Source organism: Drosophila suzukii, chromosome 2R, assembly GCF_043229965.1.
Source record: "Drosophila suzukii chromosome 2R, CBGP_Dsuzu_IsoJpt1.0, whole genome shotgun sequence".
Classification (NCBI taxonomy): Eukaryota; Metazoa; Arthropoda; class Insecta; order Diptera; family Drosophilidae; genus Drosophila; species Drosophila suzukii.
Genome location: NC_092081.1, coordinates 3366223 through 3387413, shown reverse-complemented (window position 1 = coordinate 3387413; position 21191 = coordinate 3366223). Strand labels below are relative to the sequence as shown.

The window sequence follows — 21191 nt, the reverse complement described above, 5'->3', positions numbered from 1 at the left end:
AAAAACACGGTGCATATGCCTTGGGGAATTTATTACCGAGTCACCTGACCCGACCCGCCCATCCCCAAGACCCGCCCCCTTTTCCCGCCACTGGGTTTTCCGTAGATTTGGAAAATTATTCACATTTTATGGCATTAATTATGCGCTCTCGAGTTGCTCACGTTGCTGCTGCGTTGTTGTTGTTGTTGTTGTTGTTGACATTAATAAACGCGCATTTAATGAAATTGCAAACGTGCAGCTACATAATTAATTGTTTGCATAAATTAAATAAATGCCGGCCAAATTACAATCCGCCAGCGAATGGATTGCCACGGCTCTGAATCTCAAAGTTGACTTTAAATGCGCAAATATTATTTGTTTATCGACTTTTTCCTTGCCTTTTTTATTCTAACCACTTTTTAATTATGGCTTTTAATTTGCAAAACAATTATTGCTTTTTTTGAAAGATATATTTTTTAGTTTTTAATATTCTTATCTACCAATGATGCCTCTAATTTCCGAATATGATGAATTTTTTAGGATTCATAAACACCTTCGGTCTTTGTAACCTTACTTATCTTTATTCTTGCTAATTATTTCTACTTTGAACCTTGCTTAATTATTAATATTTCTTCTTTAATCAATACATATACTATTTATTTATTGTGTTTTACTTTTACATAATTTAATGTCTAGCCTATTCAATATTGAAATATACTTTTTCTGCGTCGGAATTTCGCCAAGAATCCCATTCAAGCCCTCGGTGAGAGTGGCGGGTTTTTACTGTGCTGAAAATTTTGTAGCATTCTCATTCGAACAATTAGAACACTTACCTGGCCCTAGACCGGTTAATGAAAACTTTTCTGCGCATCGGGCCTGAATAGACCGGGCAAACTTGAATAAGTAATAAACCCGTTGCCGGGCCGCAAATGAATGGCCTTCGTGGGTCGAGTTGGCGGCAGTGGCGGTGCGGAGAATTATTTGCAAAATGCTTGACCAAGTTCTGAACTTTGAGTAACTCTTGATGCGATTGCAATTGTTGTCGAGTTGGGTTCGGCCGGGGAACTTGGGTAAATTTATAGTTGCAATCGAAAGTCCCGTCCCACGGCATATACATTTCAGTGATGATTCTGAACAGCACAGCTAATATTGCAGAGGGCCCACTGCATGTGACATACCGGAAACCCAACATAAAAGTAAATATACTGGCTTAAAATATTTCGGTTCTTGGTTTGTTTTACCCAAGGAAACCTGAGATGCTGTGTGATATCTGAAAGTAACTTTTGATTTTGCTTGGGCAGGACGAGTCGCAGCAGTAACTCATCTCGAATAGACTATCTCTGTTTTATGGTCCTCAGCTCAATTGGCAACAGATGGCACTAGAGTTCATGAGACACGACACAGAGATAGTCGTTTAGCCATCTAATCAAAATCCTGCACAATTCACACAAATTCTCCGACTCGACAATAAATAATAACAACTTGATGCCGGGCCCAGAGGAGTTAGCAATTAATCTTTATTTAAATCGCATCACAGAAGAGCCCAAGATGAACTATGGGAAATTCAATTTGCCGCTTCATAAACCACATGTGTAATTAAATGACGCCATGGTATCCTTTTTATCTAGAAAGTTGTTCATTTGCAGGGAGGCTATTCATATTTTATTCATGAAATTGAAATTTGCTGGAGCTGATCAATGTTCGCCGTATTATCCTTCTCTCTATTTACGTGCAAACAATGAAAATTACACAACATTGGTTGTATTCTCACAGGTTCGAGGGTGTTTCGCTTTCGAGTGCACAATTTGCATAACGTAAACATGCAATTTCAGCTCTGTTTCAGTTATTCCGGAATTTTGATACATTTATGTGGGGTGTTGTGGGGTTCTAATTATAATTTGCATATTAACATCAGGTTTGATGCAAGAAGTTCTAGTTGCAAGCTGATTTTGATTTTGCGTGTCTGGTGAACTCTGTATCAAGGGACTTGTAGACAAAGAAGCATTGTTCTACAAATTTAAATTCTTTAACTTTAAAAATGTAACTTAGGCTTACAAAAAAGCATTTAAACTATATTGGTGATAATTGGATGTAGTGGCTTTAGTGACTAGGCGGTAATAAATTAAATAAATATAAAATATGTTTGCAAATATTTATTATTTTAATGTTATTTTCAATATGAGACCTATTTTGTCGGTATTATTTTCGTTTACATTCATTTGTTTTGATATTTTCTTTGCTACGTCAACAGAAAGAAATAGATTTTAATAAAGAGTTTAATTTGAAATAATTTTGTCTGCAGCATTTGTCAATCCATGACCTATTTTGTCGGTATTTGGTTCGCTTACAATCATTTGTTTTAACATTTTATTTGATACATCAACAGGAAGAAATAGCTATTTATAAAGAATTAAATTGGTACGAATTTTGTCACCGGAATTTATGTATTCCACATGGAATTCCGCCTTTACGCTGTATGTTCAAATTTAATTCAAATTCTTTATTTATGTACACTTTCTTGCATTGCTGAAACAGGTATTTATTTAATGCATTTAAATTGAATGAAAATGCCAATTTTTGTTGCTGCCTTTGTGCCTTTGGTGAGTTGAAGCCCCAAAGCTGTCAATCAAAGTCAGTGGCAAGTTTATTGCACTTGTAGCGGAGGAGAAAGCCCGTGGAAAGCGGGGAGGTCTGAGGTCCTGAAGGGAGGAAGTGTCTGTAGCCACAGAGTTATTTGTTTGCACATAAAAATAAGCCAGGACGCAGAGTCCTGGGAGTCCTTGGAGAATCGAAGCGAGGCAGCGGCAGACAGTCATGTCGGCATTCATATATGTACCTACACATGTGAGCCTCCACGAAAAGAGCTTTCTCCATTATAAAAACATAAATTCTTCAATTTTAAATGAAAACAAAAATCATTGAAATATTTAAATATACACCCTTTCATCGTATAAGTAGCACGTACACCACTAAGTATTTCAAACTCTTAGGTTATTGTAAAGTTATTATTAAATTATTATTATAATTTAGCATTATAATCTTTAGTGCTCAGTATCTTAAACAATTTGTATACCCTTGCATAGGGTATAATGATTTCAGTCAAAGTACAAAAATTGTAATGCAGTTAAGGAGACGTTTCCGACCCCACAAAGTATATGTATTCTTGATCAGCATCACTAGACGAGTCGACCGACTGTTTCTACGCAAACTAGTCTCTCAGTTTTAAAGCTATCGGCACGAAACCTTCCCAAAAGTCTTATTTTTATAGCAGGTAGTATAAAGGTCGGAACGAGCCGGATCGGTCAACTATTGTACATCATATAGCTCCCATAGGAATGATATAAGAAATTATAACTTCTGTGTTTTTTGACATATTACCTTCTACTCTTGGGATTATCATTCTTTTAATATTTCAGAATTTTGAGTAAAACTTAAAACAAATAGTACGACTTTATCATATAGCTGCCATAGCAATGATCGAATAAAAAAAAACATAGACTGTTATTTTTCGTTTTCGGTAAACATACAAGGTAGTAAATGGAATTTAAACATTATTTTAAAATTTCTGTAATTAGTTTTTAATTTTCTATTAACCGATAAGCTCTGTACATACAATGCTCCCACGGGATCGACCTGCTTCCTTTCTTGTCTTAATCGAAATTTTTTATAATTTTTAGTTATTCATTTTTTTAATAATGTTCTCTTTTCCTTAATATATCCCTATACACACATAAAATAATATTGGCTTCTTGGGGCTTGTATATAAAAGAGCGAACTCGTTTACCACACAAACAAGCTTAAGTCCCCTTTCTTCAACGAAATATTGCAAATTAGTTAGAAGTAGGCAAAAATGAGATGGAAACTTCCAGATGGAGATGGCTTTTGTGTGAGTAGCTAATTGAAATTAATTAAGTGCGTATGCTTTTGGCTGAAGTCATGGCTGATTGCCACGAGGAAATTGCATTTGTTCGAGCTGAACTTGGCTCAAACAATTCTGCACAATCAACACATTTAACCTTTTGCTCTATGCCCTTTCGTCTGCTGCCCAAAAAAAGAGCCGAAGCAATAATTTATTAAAGCCTCTTGGACGAGAAGTCGCCCACGACCCTCATTAGGAATCGAGTTGGTAAACAACTCATCTCGCCGGGAGCTTAATTTTAAAACTCAACTTTATTGGACGGGCCAGTGACCGAGTTGACACCTTTATATATTTATTTCGCTAGACTTGCGACGACGTGACAATTTTAGCAAACGGCCACCCAAGTAATCCGCTGTCCTGATGAAGGTTAATGTTCAATGCCAGGCCAGCAATTATTATTAACTGTGCCCCAGGGTTCGGTTCCCCGGGGTCAACAGTCCACTGGCCGCAATGCTCATCTAGCTAGAAAGTCTGGTCGGGAAAGATATGTCTGGCTTTTTAAAAATACCGATGACGCATTTCTCGTCAAATTAACCAACAACTAAACTCCATGTGAACTTTGTCTGACAGATAACAAACTAGAACCTTAAGATGACCTTGAGAAGTCGGCCCTTAAGGGCTCTGGGATTTTTTATACCGAATATTTAAGGTTTCACATTTAAAATTAAATTTATTTTTACTCCAAAATTATATAAAATAGCTAAGCCCAAGTATCATATTTAACAAATTGTTTGTATTTTGTGAGGGAGATTATGATCCCCCTTTATTTTTAGTGTATTCCGGTGTGTTTTGCCGAAAAATGTAAACATGAATTTAAGAGTTTCAAAAACCAAGACATTGCTTTTAAATACATAATATAATTCTTTAAAAAACTCAAAATTTGGACGAAAAAATATTATTTTAACGTTGAGTCCTAGCATTTTATAATGATTTCTGTTTTGCTCTTTAAGCTGACAACACTGATCCCAGGGACTTCCCAGGGACTCCGGCATTGACATTGTGAAACTAACCGAAGCGCTGGGGAGTTGAGGTACGTGCCTGGAATTAGACATAGCTGAAGGCGCAACTGGTGGACAGGATTTGCAATAAGCCCGGTTCTAGGAACCGAAATAGGCCTGCAGCGACACTCTAATTATGCAATCCGAAGCGGCAAGATGGCCAAGAATTTGCGGTGTCTGACACACAGGGCTTAGATCGCATTACGCATACGCCACGTTAGCTGCAAGGGAGCCGGCTGGCAAGCAGGTAAATGGAAAACGCTAAAAGCCAACCAGATTGCCTCCGTAATTGGTCATAATGCTTCATTATTGCCGGCCAGCCAGAGGGAGGGATAAACTGGGGAAAAAATGAAATCAATGGAAATAGAAATGGGCAGGGGAGCAGGCAATGGAAATGGAGGAAGCGGAAATGCGCTGAAAACCTCGAAACATGGTTGGCCAGCTGCAGTCTAAATGAAAATGCCTTCAACATTTCCCAGGCCATTCGAAGCCGGTGGAGCGTAAAACTTGCTGAAACTCATTCACAAATATTGGATGAAGAGGGCCTTCGGTGGGAGGGCATTAAAGTGCCTTTAAGGTCGCCAGCCGGTGAATATTTGCATAAATAATTCAGTCAGCATAAACAGGAAGAGGAAGTCCTGACCGGCCTTCTCTACCTTGCTACGGGGTTTCCTCCTTCGCAATCCTGATTTCGCCAGCTCCTTTCGTTGCAGTTTCCGCCTGCTGGAAAATGGGAAATATTGCAGAAACTATGCAAATCGGAAGCTAAACGAGGTCCGTGTGTCCCCTTCTATTTGTTTTATCTGCTGATTAATGTTATTTATTTTTATGGAATGCAAGGACCCGTTCCTGTTCCTGTTCCCGTTGGCCCTGCCTTCTCTACTCGGGCTCCATTCTAATTAGATTTTCATGTTTAAGCCCTGTCTGTCTTGGGGTCCGCCGTTGAAAATGCTTGCAAAATGTTTTTATTAAATTTTCCACTTGCTCTTCCATTGACGAAGAGCCATCAGAGGGAATACACAATCTATATATATTCTCACCCACTTATACACCCACGCACACCCGCAATACATAAATTAAACGATATATCATGCTGACATCTTAAATATTGTTAAAAACTGTCACGTTTACGGTTTTCTTTGCTTACTCATTCAGTTTCCCGCCGTCAGTGGCTTCACCTTGGCTCCTTTGGCCCAGGATCTGGTCGTCTTTGGCCGGGGGATTTGGGTCCTGACAGTTAATGGACCATAAGAAATTCAATTAGAGACGTTATGCCACAGCCAGTGGCAAAGCTGTTTTTGTTGCTGCCGCTTTGTAGGAGCCCTATTCTTCTTGTGGCATTATTTTTATTAATGATACTCTCAATGCCCCACCGCATTTGTCTGGCCGCATTACAAAGCCAAGCCGAAAAGAGGCCAACGGAAGTCTGTCTGCTCCATCATTCAGATCAACAATGCTCGACCATCTGAATGGAAATTCCGCTTCAAAATAGACAGCCGTGCAGCAAAGTGTGCCATGAATGCGGAATAAATAAATGCAGAGATACGAGTTCCTGTGCTAGCGAAACTAATTAAGCCTTTCAACACCTAGCCGGGTTGATATCCATCACTGAGCGATAATGTGCATAATATATCACACTCATATGCGATGAATGTCCCCATTATTTAGGTTAAAAGTATAATTAAATTTAACTATAACAAGTTTGTTGAAATCGTTCCTTTAGGCTGATCTTGATACTGACAACATACTAATAACACTTAAATAGCTACTGTAGGCTCCATCGCATTTGAGTATAATAAATCATGACACATTTTAACTGTCCAAAGAAATTTTTTTGTATTTAAATAAACATTATGTCATTTAATAGTGGTATTTTTACTTGATTTTTTTCTGTGCACGTACATATGTGAAGCATTTGACACTCCCCCCGCAAACTGGTCGAGGAATCAAAGCCAACTGGCAATCGGCGAAACGTCAAGCGCTTTAATTAAGCTAAGCAGCGATAAGCTAAACGGCAAACAAAACTCTCAGCCCCCGAAAAAGACCTAAACACCTACCTACACCTGAAAGCCCGAAAGCCTGAACATCCTCTGTGTGCCAGGAACACCTGAAAAGGCTGACTCACCTGGTGGCTTGTTTGCTTATTTGCTTTCGTGATTGTGCGATGGCGTTGGCGGTTTCTTCGGCGCCTTCATTAGCACCTTTCCCTGTGCGTGGGCGCTCATTTACATAGCTCTCATATGGGGCTGTAATCCACCCCAGCACACCTTAATCAAGTGCTATCGACTTCAATCTGAGCATTTGTCTCTGAGCTTTATGTGGTCATAAGATCGGGCCAAGGAAACCGCAATGAGACAAGCCAGGCGGGGCCAGATGATACGGAAGTGGGCGTAATCCGGGTCAAGTGGGGCCCGTAATCTCTGCGCGACGCCCCCCATTATTATCGCATCCTATTTACGGTCCGCAATTATATGGCTATACCCCCGGCAACATCAAATGCTCCGCAAACATCAGCACACAGCAAATCGATCAATCGGTGCCACTTTGCCCGCTCCATTCACAGCTTCGTTTTGATAGCTGCAAATTGGTTTTTCTACTTCATGCAACTGCAATGCGATACAAAAAAAAAATAAAATCAAGAAAATTGTGGTGGAAAATGATGGAAAAAGGGGGGTAGTAGACAAACCAAGAGACGAGCAAGGAAGCAGAAACGCAGCGACAATGAATGCAATTTATAATGCAGTTGGGTTCCTTAGAAAAATACGTAGCAACGGAACCATAAGGCACAGTCCATTGACTCGACCTTCGAGTTCCCTTTAATCATTTCTGTTGCTTAATGCTATTTTTTATTGATTTGAAAAAAAAGTCCTTTAACGTGTGATGTAAACCGTGTTATTTAAGTCTAAACTAGATTATTATAATTGTGTATCTTAGCTAGGAATATTTGATTTTTTGATAGATTTGTAATACTTCTAGATGTTTTTAAAAAATAAAACGTGTGATTTTTGTTATACTGTTATAAGCAATAAAAGTAACATATACAACGACATCTAACCATAACATTTATTAAGGCGACTTACGATTTAGTAAGATAACATTTTAAAATTTATAGCTAAAATGTTTTGATTATCATCGTCTTAAAAAGTTCTTATACTTTCTTATATTACCTATAGCGGATCCATTATTTGGTCCTAGAGAGTTCTTCAAGCCAGTTCCTTGTTGCATCTTCTTTGAATACCCCATTTACTTTTACTTCTTACCCGAGTGGGAGCAATAAGTACCACTCGTGGATCCGCTCATGGTTCCTAGTTGGTCCTGAAAATTGTCGATTAAAAGTTAAGACCTACCCCTTCATACGGCACGCCAACCGTTTTTTTATCTTTTTAGGTTCACAGTTCCTATATATAATATTTATGAATGTACAAATATGTCATCTATTTGATTGATTGGCTGGGAAGACTCTGTACATTGAAACAAATTTCCCAACTAGTCGCAATAACAATATACCCTCACAAAAGCTTAAGGGGAGTTTCTGAATGCTGCGCAGTGCAAGCACTTCACACTTCACGGCATTGGCATTTCAATTATGGCCAAAAGCAAAGTAAACTACTTAGAGGAAAGTGGCAAGCGAGTAGGAATTCACTGACATTATTACTTAAGCTTATGAGAGGGTTGAAATTCCATCAATATTTATAAATTTATAGTGGTACCGCCACTGACTTCCAATTACAGAAGACGAAGACCCCGTCAAACTGTCCCCACAGCACTTCGCCATTGTTGAGGTCGAACCAACGTCGTTAGAATTGTGCAGTCAAGTGTGCCGAATGTCGAATACTTCAATTAAACAAAATATTCGATTCGATAAGCAGGCCAGGACCCGAGTTCCCATAATGTGGCTGGTGGAGCAGAAACGCAAAAGGAGCGACTATAAAAAGAAACCAATATTTTTGGCTGACTGAAAGTTGCGGCGGGTAAAAGATTTCACTACTGTTCGCTGAACGCAGAGCAACTTTCCGGCGAAATAGTTACACCGTTTAAATTCTGAGAACAATTAATAATCGTCAACAAATGCCAGAACCTAAATATTCCCTTTGCATTCCATGTAGAGCAGTCAGTTAGTGCCTCCTCTGAAAACTTGCAACCCAAATATACATTGCAATACCCCATCTGGCCCACTTTTGCCAACCATCCGCCCACATCCATTACATGTTTCCACTTAGTACATTTTCACCAACTATTTCAATTTGCATAGGAAAACATTTAGCAGGCCAAAAGCCTTTGTAAGCTTCTTCAACTTAATTGTGTTTATTTGCACTAATGAAAGTTTAATTTGTGCGCCTTTTATTCCCTCCGAAACCGGTAAACAAGGTGGTTATGTCGCTTTTTATTGTTTTCTGATTGACCAAAGGCATTCAGGCTTTGTCTTTTTTTAGTAAGGGCAACTATTCATATTATAAGCGAACATTTTTTGACCACAAAACCCCACGAAAGAGGAAATAGTTAACTTTGCTTCGGAGTTATTGCGCATAACTCTAGTTTATGGGGTATGTGAACAAACTTTCGAGAGCTGACCAGCACAAAAATAAAAAAGGCTCCATTTATTTATTGTTAAAAGTGCCACAGTTAGTTTTGTGTTTTCTACAAGCCCTCATAAAAAGCATTTGAAATATTCAGAAAAAGTAGTGAATTCAGGTTTGTTCATATCTCGTTTGAAACAATTATTTTTGGTTACAATGACTGTTACTTACTCTACTTACTTAAAATGGAAACTGTAGCATTTTACGTATAATTAAAATACCATCTGATGCACGTGTAGCCACTGCTCAGAATCTTTAAGTGTACTAGAGTAAGCTCTGGCGTTAATAGACTCCTAAAAATATTTTAAGCATAAATGTGCTGCTCTATCTTGAATTAAGAATAAATCATTCTTAAAACCCAAAATATCCGTGAATGTGTTTGATTCAAGATCGAAATTCTATGAACTGGAAAAACCAAAACCGATTTCTCGTTAACATTTGTACAAAATATTTAATAAAAATATATATTTTTCTTACCAAGCACAATCATTCTTAAAATAATCACTAAAATTATGAGAGTTCAATATCCTTAAGAAAAATGATTTATGCTCATCGGTAGTATTAAAATTCCGAATTAAAAAGTATTTTTACAAGTACAGTTTGTGCATAAACCAATAATAAATCACAATGTAATAATATTTACCGAAAGCAAATATTGCTTACATTAAATACACAAATATTAATGTTGGCTTCAGATCAGCTTATACTATATTTAAACATAACTAATACTTGTAAAATTATTAAATTCGAATGCATTTTTACAAATAATGAATAGAACCCTCATTCTACAGCAATTTTCATAAAATTTTCCAATTAATTTGCCTAAATTACACTGGATGTAAGAAGAATTCATGCTTGATTTAAGCATGATAAATTCATTATTTAAGAACATTTCATACTTAATTTCGCACCAAAATGTTCTCAAATTAAAAATGCTGGTTTAAGAGTAAAACGTTTTTGAATCGATAAAATGAGAAATAGAAAGAGTGCTATTTTAGAAATCAGGTTTCATTTCATGAATTTATAAAATAAGTTTAAACTGAAGCAATCAACCAAAAAAATTAGAAAGTAATATTCAAAGTTTATGGCATGAATTTCTACATTTTCCCAAGCTGGAATATTAAGGAGCCATAGCCGGAACTCACCTTTCGGACGGAGGACAACTACCAGAAAATGTTGAAAAACTTGAAAATATTGCAGAGCCAACAGGCAGAAAGATAAAACTGGGGGCCAAACAGGGATCAAGTTAAAGGGAGGGCAACAACAATGGCTAAAACTTTTAATGGCTGCCATTTAAGCCAATCGAAGCTGGAAACCGGCTCAAATGAGTGTGGCGTTTATAATATGCCTTTGTGCCCGGGAGGAGAGTGGTGTAACCAAAATTGAAACCAGCAAAGCAGACAGCCCACAAAGCAAGAATCAATTGAAATCAACATATGGCAAGTGGGCGAGGGCAAAAATCATTGCCATTTCAATTGCGATGCAGCCGCATGCAGACTCTTGTGGTAATTTCGCAATTACCAAGACCCCCGATGGTCGGTATTTCTGCTGCAACTGCAACTGCAACTGCAACTGCACATGCAACAGAAGCTGCTACCGCTGCTGCAGTTCCCATTTGCAACTGGGGCAGGCGGGCTTAATGCGCACTTGAATATTTCATTTTGCGACGGCACAAACTGGTCAACCGACCATCCAGCCAGTGGCCAGTATTCAGTAGTCCGGGCATAACAATGACGGCCAACAATGGCAACAAATAAGCCCAAAAATAAACAGGAACCCAGCTAAACAAATAACAGTAAATAACGGCAGCCACATGGCAGTCTCTTGGCCAAGAGTGTATATGTGCCGCTGACAATAGCTCATGAAATTACGTTTATGCCAAGAAAAATGGATACAAATTAGTTTCTATACACAATAAAGCTTAGCTGCATAATAAAAATCGATTTTTTAAAGATAATTTTGATTAAATGGAACAGCGTTTAAGTTGAAGAATCCTCTCTATACCTTTGATGAAATATGGATGTTTATTCGCAATATATTTTAGCCTTCAATACATTAGCAGGAACGGCTAGTCCCTATTTTCAATTTTGTAGATAAAATGCTCATAATGTGGGTAACAATAAATCGAAGTATCTGGCTCCGACACTGAAAAAAGTTTAAGTTAAGGTACACTGCTCACCTTCTTCATCAATCATACGCACTGTTGCCCCCATCGAAAGCGTTAGATTAGCCCAATTCGCCAAGACTTTAATTTAGGATCCCATAGATATAGATAAATCCCAACTTTCAGCTCCGTATAAACAGTCGCTGGTGAGCAGCAGCCAAATGGTGCACTAATCGCCTGTGCATTGGTCCTAGTTCTCGTCCTGGGAACATTCGCCCATTCACATTGTTGGTTGGCTGGCAAAAAACTTTGCATGCTAAGGGTAACTCCCTTTTGCGTGTGTGTGTGTCGTATCTGTGAGGGCTTGGCTTTCGGCCTGGCCAGATACTGGGCCAAAATGGGTCAATGGAACTTTATAGAGAGCGCTGCAGACACCAATCTCCATAGCCATCGCCATCGCCATCGCCAGTTGTACGTAATCGTTGCAGCAAATAAATTTCAAACGCTGTCACATAAATTCGAATGTTTTTTGTTTTTTGGTAGCGCTGCCTGTAGCTAAAATTAAATTTGACTGCACATTGTTAATAGGTCTGCAATGTGCCCATAAATGCCCCATAAATTAGTCTGGCTGGCCGGACCACTGCAAGCGCGATAAGGCTAATGAAATATGGGTAAGAAACAGGCCGAAAAGGGGCAAGTAACCTATTTCCTTGTCCTTTTTTTCATATTTGGTGGCAGGACGCAGCTGAAAAGTATGCAACGCCCGGCCAGTTAATTATGAGGCTGCCACATAAAAACTCGGCAAACACACAAAGAAGAAATCACTTACTGTCATAATCAAATTGGCCAACTTGGGCCAACTTTGGCATAACTTGAATGCGCTTATTAAATTTATTTGCCCTCAAAAAGACAAACTTTGACGTGGGCCACGTAGCCTCAAGTGTTTTCTAGACTCCTCTCTTCGGGCCAAAAGTTGTGTTGGCAAATTTAAGGTTATCCACCTGCAAAAATCAATAGGCCAAATGACAGAAGCCCCGGCAACATGAGGCAAATAAGCTTCGGGCCTTTAAATAACAGTTCTCCCCTGTTGACTTTTCCATGTTCGTGCATATGGGGGAATAAACGTTGGGGGAAGTAATCCCAGCGAGGCAAAAGTTTGCCAACTCTATCATTATTTGTGCAATTTTAGCTTAGTGGGGATATTTGCAGAGACGTCGTCTGGCTTGATTTGCCTGGTATTTCTGTTTTAATTATGCCAACTAAACATCCACATCCAGTCGTGCTAGGCAGACATACAGGGAAGCCTCGGGGGACGGACAAGATGCGAAAGTTAATCGTCAAATGGTTTCTGATGATAGTTGAGGGGTTCTGCCCTAAAACAATACATTGCTGAAGATATAAGGTGTGGATTTATAGGTGTTTCTGGAAAATATTCATTTTATATGTTTATCCACTGTACTTTCTAGCAACCTACATCCGCAGTTGTCAGTCTGTCATCGCAGAATTTGTAATATTTGTAATAAACTGATTTAATTACTTCACAAGCACGTGTCTACAACGATTGAACACAGTTAGAAGCAATTGACTGAGTACATATATTAAATTAAATTAGGTTAATTGAAATTCCAAACATACCGTGACAGTAAATTAAGGAGAAAGTGTGAAGGAAATGTATTTTTATCACCCTCATTATTGATTGATGAAAACCAACACAAGAACTTTAATAGCAAAAACACCTACCTAAGTTGAATTAAATAACTTTCAAATAATATTAAATTAAATTTCTTTGTGAAATTAAAGTTAGTTTAAAACACACACCATAACATCAGTTAATTAAAATGATAAATATTTGTCACTTACAATAGAACGCCAAAAGAGAAAAAAAAGTCGTATTATTCGATTGCACACAAAATGTATATTTTTTGCTAAGATTAAAGGGACCGACGTATAATTACCTTTCCATGCCCCTTTGCCTCCTTGTAAAATTCAATTAAGTTGCTAATTTTGCATTATTGCTCCTGACTAATGCAATCAAACTGCGTACCTTTATTCGGGCAAACCAAAACAATTTAAATTAATTGCGTGCATATTTGAATTTGCGGTCAAATGCTAAAAAGCCAAAATAAATAATAACAAAAGCGATTTTTTGTTCTTTATTATTTGACTTTTTCGGGTGAAATGCTCCAGGGAGACTAAATCCAATAAACTGGGAATTAATTATAAATTTACGTGTTTTCATTTGCGTACTTCGGTTAGCTGGCGGCCAAAATCAATTTAAAAGGGCTCAAAGAGTTTTAGGACAGCCCAAAATAGGCTATTGTAATATTGCTTGGTACTTAATCTGATTACCAAGTAGATTAAATAATAGTTTGCAGTTTACAGGCGATAAAAGCCACTGCCATTAATGTTTGTAAATTATGTATTTCTCATTTAATTTCACCACTTTAATAATGTATTGCAAAATAATGTTTCCAAATGGTTTTTTATTGAATATCAAATTAACGGCCTCGCATTAATAAATTAATCACAACAGTTGGGGGGAAAATACTGTATAAAATTTCACTTGAATACATTTAAAGAGTAACCGCCGAGGCAGCCATGAAACCGATATCAACAAGTTTCACATGCGTTAAACACGATTTGCAGTTTTCGGAATATGACACGCGTTTGCCTGATATTATGAATATTACTTGTATTTTAAATAACTATGCGCAAACACACAGGAAAACCCAGGATAATGGGACCAGCCAGCGAGCGGCGCTTATGCAAATTTTCTAGTTTCGCTTGTTTTCCGAAAACTTACCCCCGAATGAGGAAGAGTACGGAGAGAAAGCGAGACTAATGCAAACATTTGCCGCCTTTTAGCAGCATAATTTTCACATATGTATGTGAAGGCGAGTACAAAAGAAAAGCGTGTGTTTATGTTTCGGATGCGTTGCAAAATGACTCCTGTCACATTTCCCGACCGCTGTGCGTGTGTCTGTCTGCCTGCGTGCGTGTGTGTGTGTGTGCCAGCATCCGGCGCAGGTTTGTACATGTATGGGTGCGTGACTCCCAACTGTCAGTCCCGTCGATCCGTCCGGCGTCCTTCCTCCCTTCCTCCCTTCGTCCTTGGCCCCCCAAAAGCCCCGTCATTCCTCCGGCAAAAGGTCCTCGGCATAAGGGGAAACGGCAACAGCTGCTCGACAATCGCACGTTTTATTTAAATTTCACGCACCCACACTCTGCGCAAAGAAAAATCCAGCACAGTGGGACAATTCTAAAATTAATGTCCTAGGTCAATAGGAATTGTATTGGGTACAAATATAAAATTATTAAATTGTAATATAAATTTTTTATACCTATATATATGTAGAAACGAAGTCAAATCATTTTCAATGGTGAAACATTTTTATACCATTGCAGAGGGTATGATGATTTCAATCAGATATATATTTATTTTTGTTAAGCATCCCTAGGCGAGTCGACTCTCCGTCCGACTGTCCGTTTTTAAGCAAATTAGTCTCTTAGCATTTAAGCTAAAGATATAAAACTTTACTACATATATAAGTCGGAACGAGCCGGATCTGACAACTATGTCCTTTAGCTCCCACGGAATTGGTCGGGAAAATACTGCAGTATTTCCTTCATATATCCTTCATGAAGGAAAATTCTAGCCTCGTTAATTTTGATCATCTTCACTTTAACTCTGGGGTATAGATCTTGTTTACGATTTTAGAATTCCGAATTCCATAAAAACAATAGAAAAATGAATGTGAAAAATTATGAAAACATGCCAAATCTCAGTTACTAGCTTCCGAGATATCACCGTTTATACGGACAGACGGACATGGCTAGATCGACTCGGCTAGTGATCCTGATCAAGAACATACACTTTATAGGATCGGAAACGCTTCCTTCTACCTGTTGCATACTTTTACTCTTCGAGTAACGGGTATAAAAATATATAGCTTCGTTGTTTTTGATCATATTCTCTTCTACTCTGGGTTATTGCACTATTTTATGATTTCAGAATGTATATATCTTATTTACGTTAATTTGCACCTTAAAAAGTAACGTACATTAAATTAATTATATTATTGAAAGGTACTACCCATGTGAATAATGTTAAAACTGTGTTAATGTCAGCAGTTAAATTAATTCTTGTAAATTTTAAGAGTATTTTATAACTTATTTTACAAACAAATTGTTTAATGTTCAGTGCCATACAACAAATTTTTATTAACGGCCCCATTGGAATTACTTTTATTAAAATTATTAAAAACATTCTTTACGTATCGTAAAGTTCAAAATACTTCAAAACAAAGCAAAGTTTCGTCTCCTTAAAAATACCCACTGCTAGGAACATTTTACCCCACTGTGACTTGGCCCGTCACGTTGAGGCAGGTTAAATGAACAAATTCCCCGCACCCATCATCCGGCCATCACGAAATTTCTTTCATCACACACATGCTCACCGGCTGGAGTTTTATACACATTTAATGAGACAATATTGAAATTAACATTATTTTTTATGATTTTGATTTTATAAGTAGGCACTTTGGGCTGTCATAAAAGGCCGGAATACGGAAGCACAGGATGTCGGGATGTGTGCGTTGTATATGTATTTATAGCCGGTCTTTTGGAAAATAAGGGAAATAATAAAAGGACAAAATGGCCCAGAGAGCTCGAACTAATCCCAAACAAGATTGTTTTCTGGTTCAAGTCGGGAGTCTAAGAATCTGGTAACACGTAAGCTGTGAAATGAATGGTCGCTATATGGGAAATAACCCATCAATTTGTGGCATTCAGATTATAATTCCCCTAATAAAGTCATGCATCAATTTAAATCAACTGAGTACGGGGATCATCTTTCCGGCCAGCACATATCCCGCCCGAAAAGGACATAAATTATTTGCATGAAATTTAATGCGGCCTGCCATGAACAGGACTCTCGGTGGGCAATTTGGCTAAGTAGTGGCAGAGGCCACAGCTCGGCAAAATAATCCAACGAGAGCTCGGCATTTGTGCAAAACCGCAAACTGCCAACAATTGGCTGCATATTAACTGCGAAACGTTACTGTAAATATATCAAATATACATATATTTACATAGAATGCGCAAAGGCCAAAATTTGTGAATTAAATTAATTGCTTTGTCTGCAGGTTGTCAATAGTTACTGCTCTACATGCTCCACCCAGACAAAACGAGTCAAAGTGGCTTTAAGCCTTAAATGCAATTATTTCAATTAGGCCGCATCGATGTTAATTAAATTTCAGTTCGATGTCACATAATATTATCATCGCTCTGAATGGGAGAAAAATTAATCACCCTGACACGGTTAAAAATATGATTTTTCCCAGACTTATAAAAAATTATACTTAAAAAGCTTAAAACTAAATAAATAATTTAAAATTTATTATTGATCTTTTAAATATGTGGTCTGACCTTTATCACATAAAATTGATAAATGTCTAAAAAATAGGGTTTTGTTTACCAGGTTGACACCACAGCTATTAGTTTCAAGGAGGCATTTCATAATAGCACGTTTAAATTCGATTGCATTCTAATTCTAAGCATTATATTGTTCAAATTAATGCGAGAGGACTTTTAAGCCAAAAAGAAAACCAGATTCCTACCCATTTAATTTTTATTCCGAAACCTTATTGCTATCGCTCTTGAAGCTGACTGCCTCTCACACGATTTTATTTACGCACATTTTGTGGAAAAACTTTCCGCAACATGCGGCTTTTGCGAGAAATGCAATGACATTGCTGCCAGGATGCCAGGCACTCACGTTCATAAATGTAATGCAATTTCGAGCTGAACTTTATTTAATTGAGTATTTCGGTGTTAAGGTTGTCCCAGGCACACAATCTCAAAACTCCCTCGCGAACACAGAGATTCCGACATGTCACTTTTATGAGAATAGTTGGAGCTTTGCCGAACTTCGGAGTTTCATTTCCAACAGCTAGCTTTGCGGCTTTCCCGCATTTTGTGTGGAGTGGTTTGCTCGACTTTGTTCGGTATTAATCTTTATGCGGGTGATTCTATTCCTCCAATTGGATCTTCCCTTACATATTATTTCAATTGGTATGCCGTTGGAGTAAACTGCAGGCGGATTGCAAGTGCAACAGAGTGTAATGTGGGTCATAAATAGTCGGAGCAACTTGCGGCAGGGCAATAAAAAATGCTCAACAATAAATAAGAAACAAAAAGCGTTGCATACTCTCAGGCGCTTACAAGGGTTTATAATGCCCTACAAGGCATTATCCTCACATGTTTCTTCGTGTGTTTGTGTGCAGTGGAGCGTCGTTTTATTTATGCTCATAATGCTGCGCAATGAATAATTATGCAAATGGAGCGGCTTATGGTCAAGCCCATGTTGCCCTGGCATTGTAAGCTAACAAATTGCAAGATTCTCCACAATTTACTGGGCTCTCGGGGGAGAAAAAAACTTGTCATTCTATAGGAAGGAAAAGAGGAAATCTTCAGTGGTGTGAAGAATACCCAACCCTTTTTAAATGCCTGTAAGGTTTTTTTTATTTTTCATCTTCTTGGATAGTTAATATAATATTGATTTCTTTATAAGTTCATGCTCTTTTATTTGATTTAAATAATAAACAAATAATAAAAGTTTGTGTTCTTACTGATTTTCTCACCTGATTTTTGGAAGTATTATTATGATATATTAACATATTTATTTAATAGCGCGATTTTTTCACTATTTTCCTCTCATTTAAAATGGCATTAGATAAGAAGAAATGTGATAGCTAAACCGTTTTTTAAATGTTCTATGTTTAAACTACAACTCAGTTTATAACTAAAGTCATTTTTTTCTATCCCATTTATTTTTTTACTTTATCCTGGCAAAATTCTCAAACGTCAGCGGCAAGAAAAATAATTATCCAGTGCGGCAAAAATGCAAAACGCAAAGAAAAAGTTCGACTTTCTCGCGCCTGGTAAACTTTTGTTGTTTCCCTTGAGAGGGAAAGTCTCCCGGATTCTTCCCCTCTCGGCTATTTTCCACCAACCAAGTTTGAGCTTATAAAACTTAGCCAAAAGTCTGGCCGGATCAAAGCTTAATCGCTGGCCGCTTTATAAATCAAATCTGGGAATCAAAACAGAAAGTTTTCCCTGGACAACAAGTCGTAAGATTTCAAATATGTATTTGAGCTGCATAATATTTATTATCTCACAGCTGTTGACTTGCGAATAAATCAATATCGAATTAACTGCTTAGGCGGACCGAAAAACTTTTGCCTAAATACCCCCAAAGCACATAAATAACGAGAATGTCAAAAACTTTTGGCCCCTCAGCTGCTCCCGATTTCCCGGAGTTTTTGTTTTTCCGGCGTCAAGTGGACCGGACAACCAGCGAGCGAGATTTTCCAGCCAGTGCCTGTCACCAGCACTTCCTCGCCATTTTTTTCCCGATCCCCTCTCGATTAACTTGAGACGTTTGCAGTGCACTCTCCTGAAATTAATTAAATAAATCCATCCCCAACTCAGTTGATTAATGGAAATTTGTTTGCTGCATGCGAGTTTTAATTGAAAAACCGCAGTCGATTAGTTGGCTTGGATGCTTGAGACTTTATTGACGTGCCTGGAACTTGAGCCAAAAGCCATCCTTTGGCTTCAGACCATGGCCTCTTATATCATCTAACAAATCGCGAGATGTTTTTTCGGCCGGCAATAGTTTGAAGTTAAGAACCAATTGGTAGACAATCGACTTGATCTCCATGAGTGCCATGCGATTGCCAATGCAGTTGCGAGGACCCACTCCGAAAGGCAGGAACAAACGGGACTCAACCTTCTGGTCCTCTGCAAATCGCTCCGGATCGAAGGACTCTGGATCCTCATAGTTCTCGGGATCTCGGTGCAGAGCGAATATGGGTATTTGCAGGACATCACCTTTTCGGGCGGAGAACATCTTCTCACCATTTTCATCGCACAAATCAATATCCTTGCTGCACTCGCGATCTGTTGAAATAGCTGGTGGCCATTTCCGCAGACTTTCTAGTACCACCATGTCCAAATACTTCATCTTGGTCAGTTTTTCATAGGTCAAGGGTTGCCCATTCAGCTCTTGGTGTACGGAGAGGATCTCCTCATACAACTTGTCCTGCACCGCGGAGTTCAGGCAAAGCTCATGGGTGAGAAAGCACAAGGACGAGCTGATAATCTCGAAGCCTGCGAAAAAGAACAGCAGGCACTGGGCCAACAGGTCCTCATCGGTGAACTCCGGATAGTACTGGGCATCCTTCGACTGATTCCTTAGATCCGCGAGCCTCTGCTGCTTGGCCTCCAAGAGCAGGTGAATCATATCTGGTCTAATCACGTTGTGCTCCTGCCGATACTTCATCGTCACATGAACCAGGCGACTGAAGTAATCAATTTTTTCGGTGTCCATCACCTGGATGCGAAGGAGCTGTAGGAGACAGAGGAAAAATAGAATTTGTATATGTAAATTGTACACATTAATGTTTGTAAAAATATATGTTTGAATGTATGGTTTCTAATCAAAAATGCAGCTTGTGTTTTTGACTAGTTCTTATACAGCCCATTTTAGAAGTAAATAACCTTTTTCACGTTATAAAAATAATCCACTTAAAGCCTTAACCTTTTTCGCGTTATAAAAACATCCCATTTAAAGTGAGATGATTCTGTATTATTTTCCCACAATACAAAAATAAGCATCGAAAGCTGATTATAAATGTCTGTGCCACCTGGACAAAAGGTACCTTCATTAGCCGTGGGAAGAGGGCGTGGAGCACGGCCTTGGCCACCGACCAGGCGCTAATCTTGGACAGGGACTGTCCGATCCGAAGGAACTCGTTATCTTTGCGCCTGAACGAGTTGATGGTGAGGCCAAAGGCCACGGTAGCTATCACATCGTTGGCGAATCGCGTAAAGTAATCCTTCACTTCCAGGTCGATGGCCGCGTCCTTCGACAGCTCCAAAAGCTCCAAGATGTGGCTGACACCCTCCTCGCTGCAGGATTGGATCAGGTTGTACATTATGCGCATTTTGCTCCCTGTAAAGGCGGGTGTCAGGATATTGCGCATCTCCCTCCACCGACCATCTCGCAGGGAAATAAGGCTTTTCGACAATATCGACTCCTGCATATTGTTGTGCATGCCGTGGTGGTTTGCAAAGTGATCGAATTCCCTGATGCCAACTAGCTTGATGAGCTCAGGGTCTCGGATGAAGAACACGGGATCTCTCAGGGCGTAGATGCCGTACACCGGCGAGCCGGAATACTTTAAATTCATCTCGACCATTTGCTTAAGAACGGGTATGCCACCAAACATGCCTTTGATGGGTATATTTCCAATCAATGGCCAGGGCTTTTCGTGGGCCACGCCCCTTTCACTGAATGTATCATATTTGGCCACCGACCACTTATAGAGCAAAACGATAAGTATAGAAAGCAAACCGAGCGCTATTATCCACTGATCCATGATGTCATGTATGTATTTTCTTAATTGAACCGCAAAAGTCGACAGCTGGAAAACAACTGATTTCATAGAGAGTGTTGCCCTCCCAGAAAAGCTATCAAAGCTTTTTATTAAAGCTGTTTCTTTCTTTATCAAGTGATCACTTTCAGTTGTTTTTTACTAACTTAAATCGAT

General features: G+C 38.6%; 1 protein-coding gene across 1 annotated transcript; it reads right to left on the bottom strand.

The window, feature by feature from the left end:
* Positions 1 to 19125: 19125 nt before the first annotated feature.
* Cyp9h1 (Cytochrome P450 9h1) lies at positions 19126 to 21086 on the bottom strand. Its single transcript, XM_017087514.3, has 2 exons — positions 20301 to 21086; positions 19126 to 19987 (listed from the first exon to the last, which is right to left on the bottom strand). The coding sequence occupies exons 1-2, from the start codon at positions 21084 to 21086 to the stop codon at positions 19151 to 19153; spliced, it is 1623 nt and encodes a 540-aa protein (XP_016943003.3). The 3' UTR covers positions 19126 to 19150.
* Positions 21087 to 21191: the final 105 nt, after the last annotated feature.

Excerpts from the sequence above, each read along its gene's own strand:
- Cyp9h1 (XM_017087514.3), bottom strand. The coding sequence starts at position 21,086 with ATGAAATCAGTTGTTTTCCAGCTGTCGACTTTTGCGGTTCAATTAAGA. Across the intron at positions 19,988-20,300 it reads TCTTCCCACGGCTAATGAAG|CTCCTTCGCATCCAGGTGAT; the intron begins GTACCTTTTGTC and ends TGTCTCCTACAG.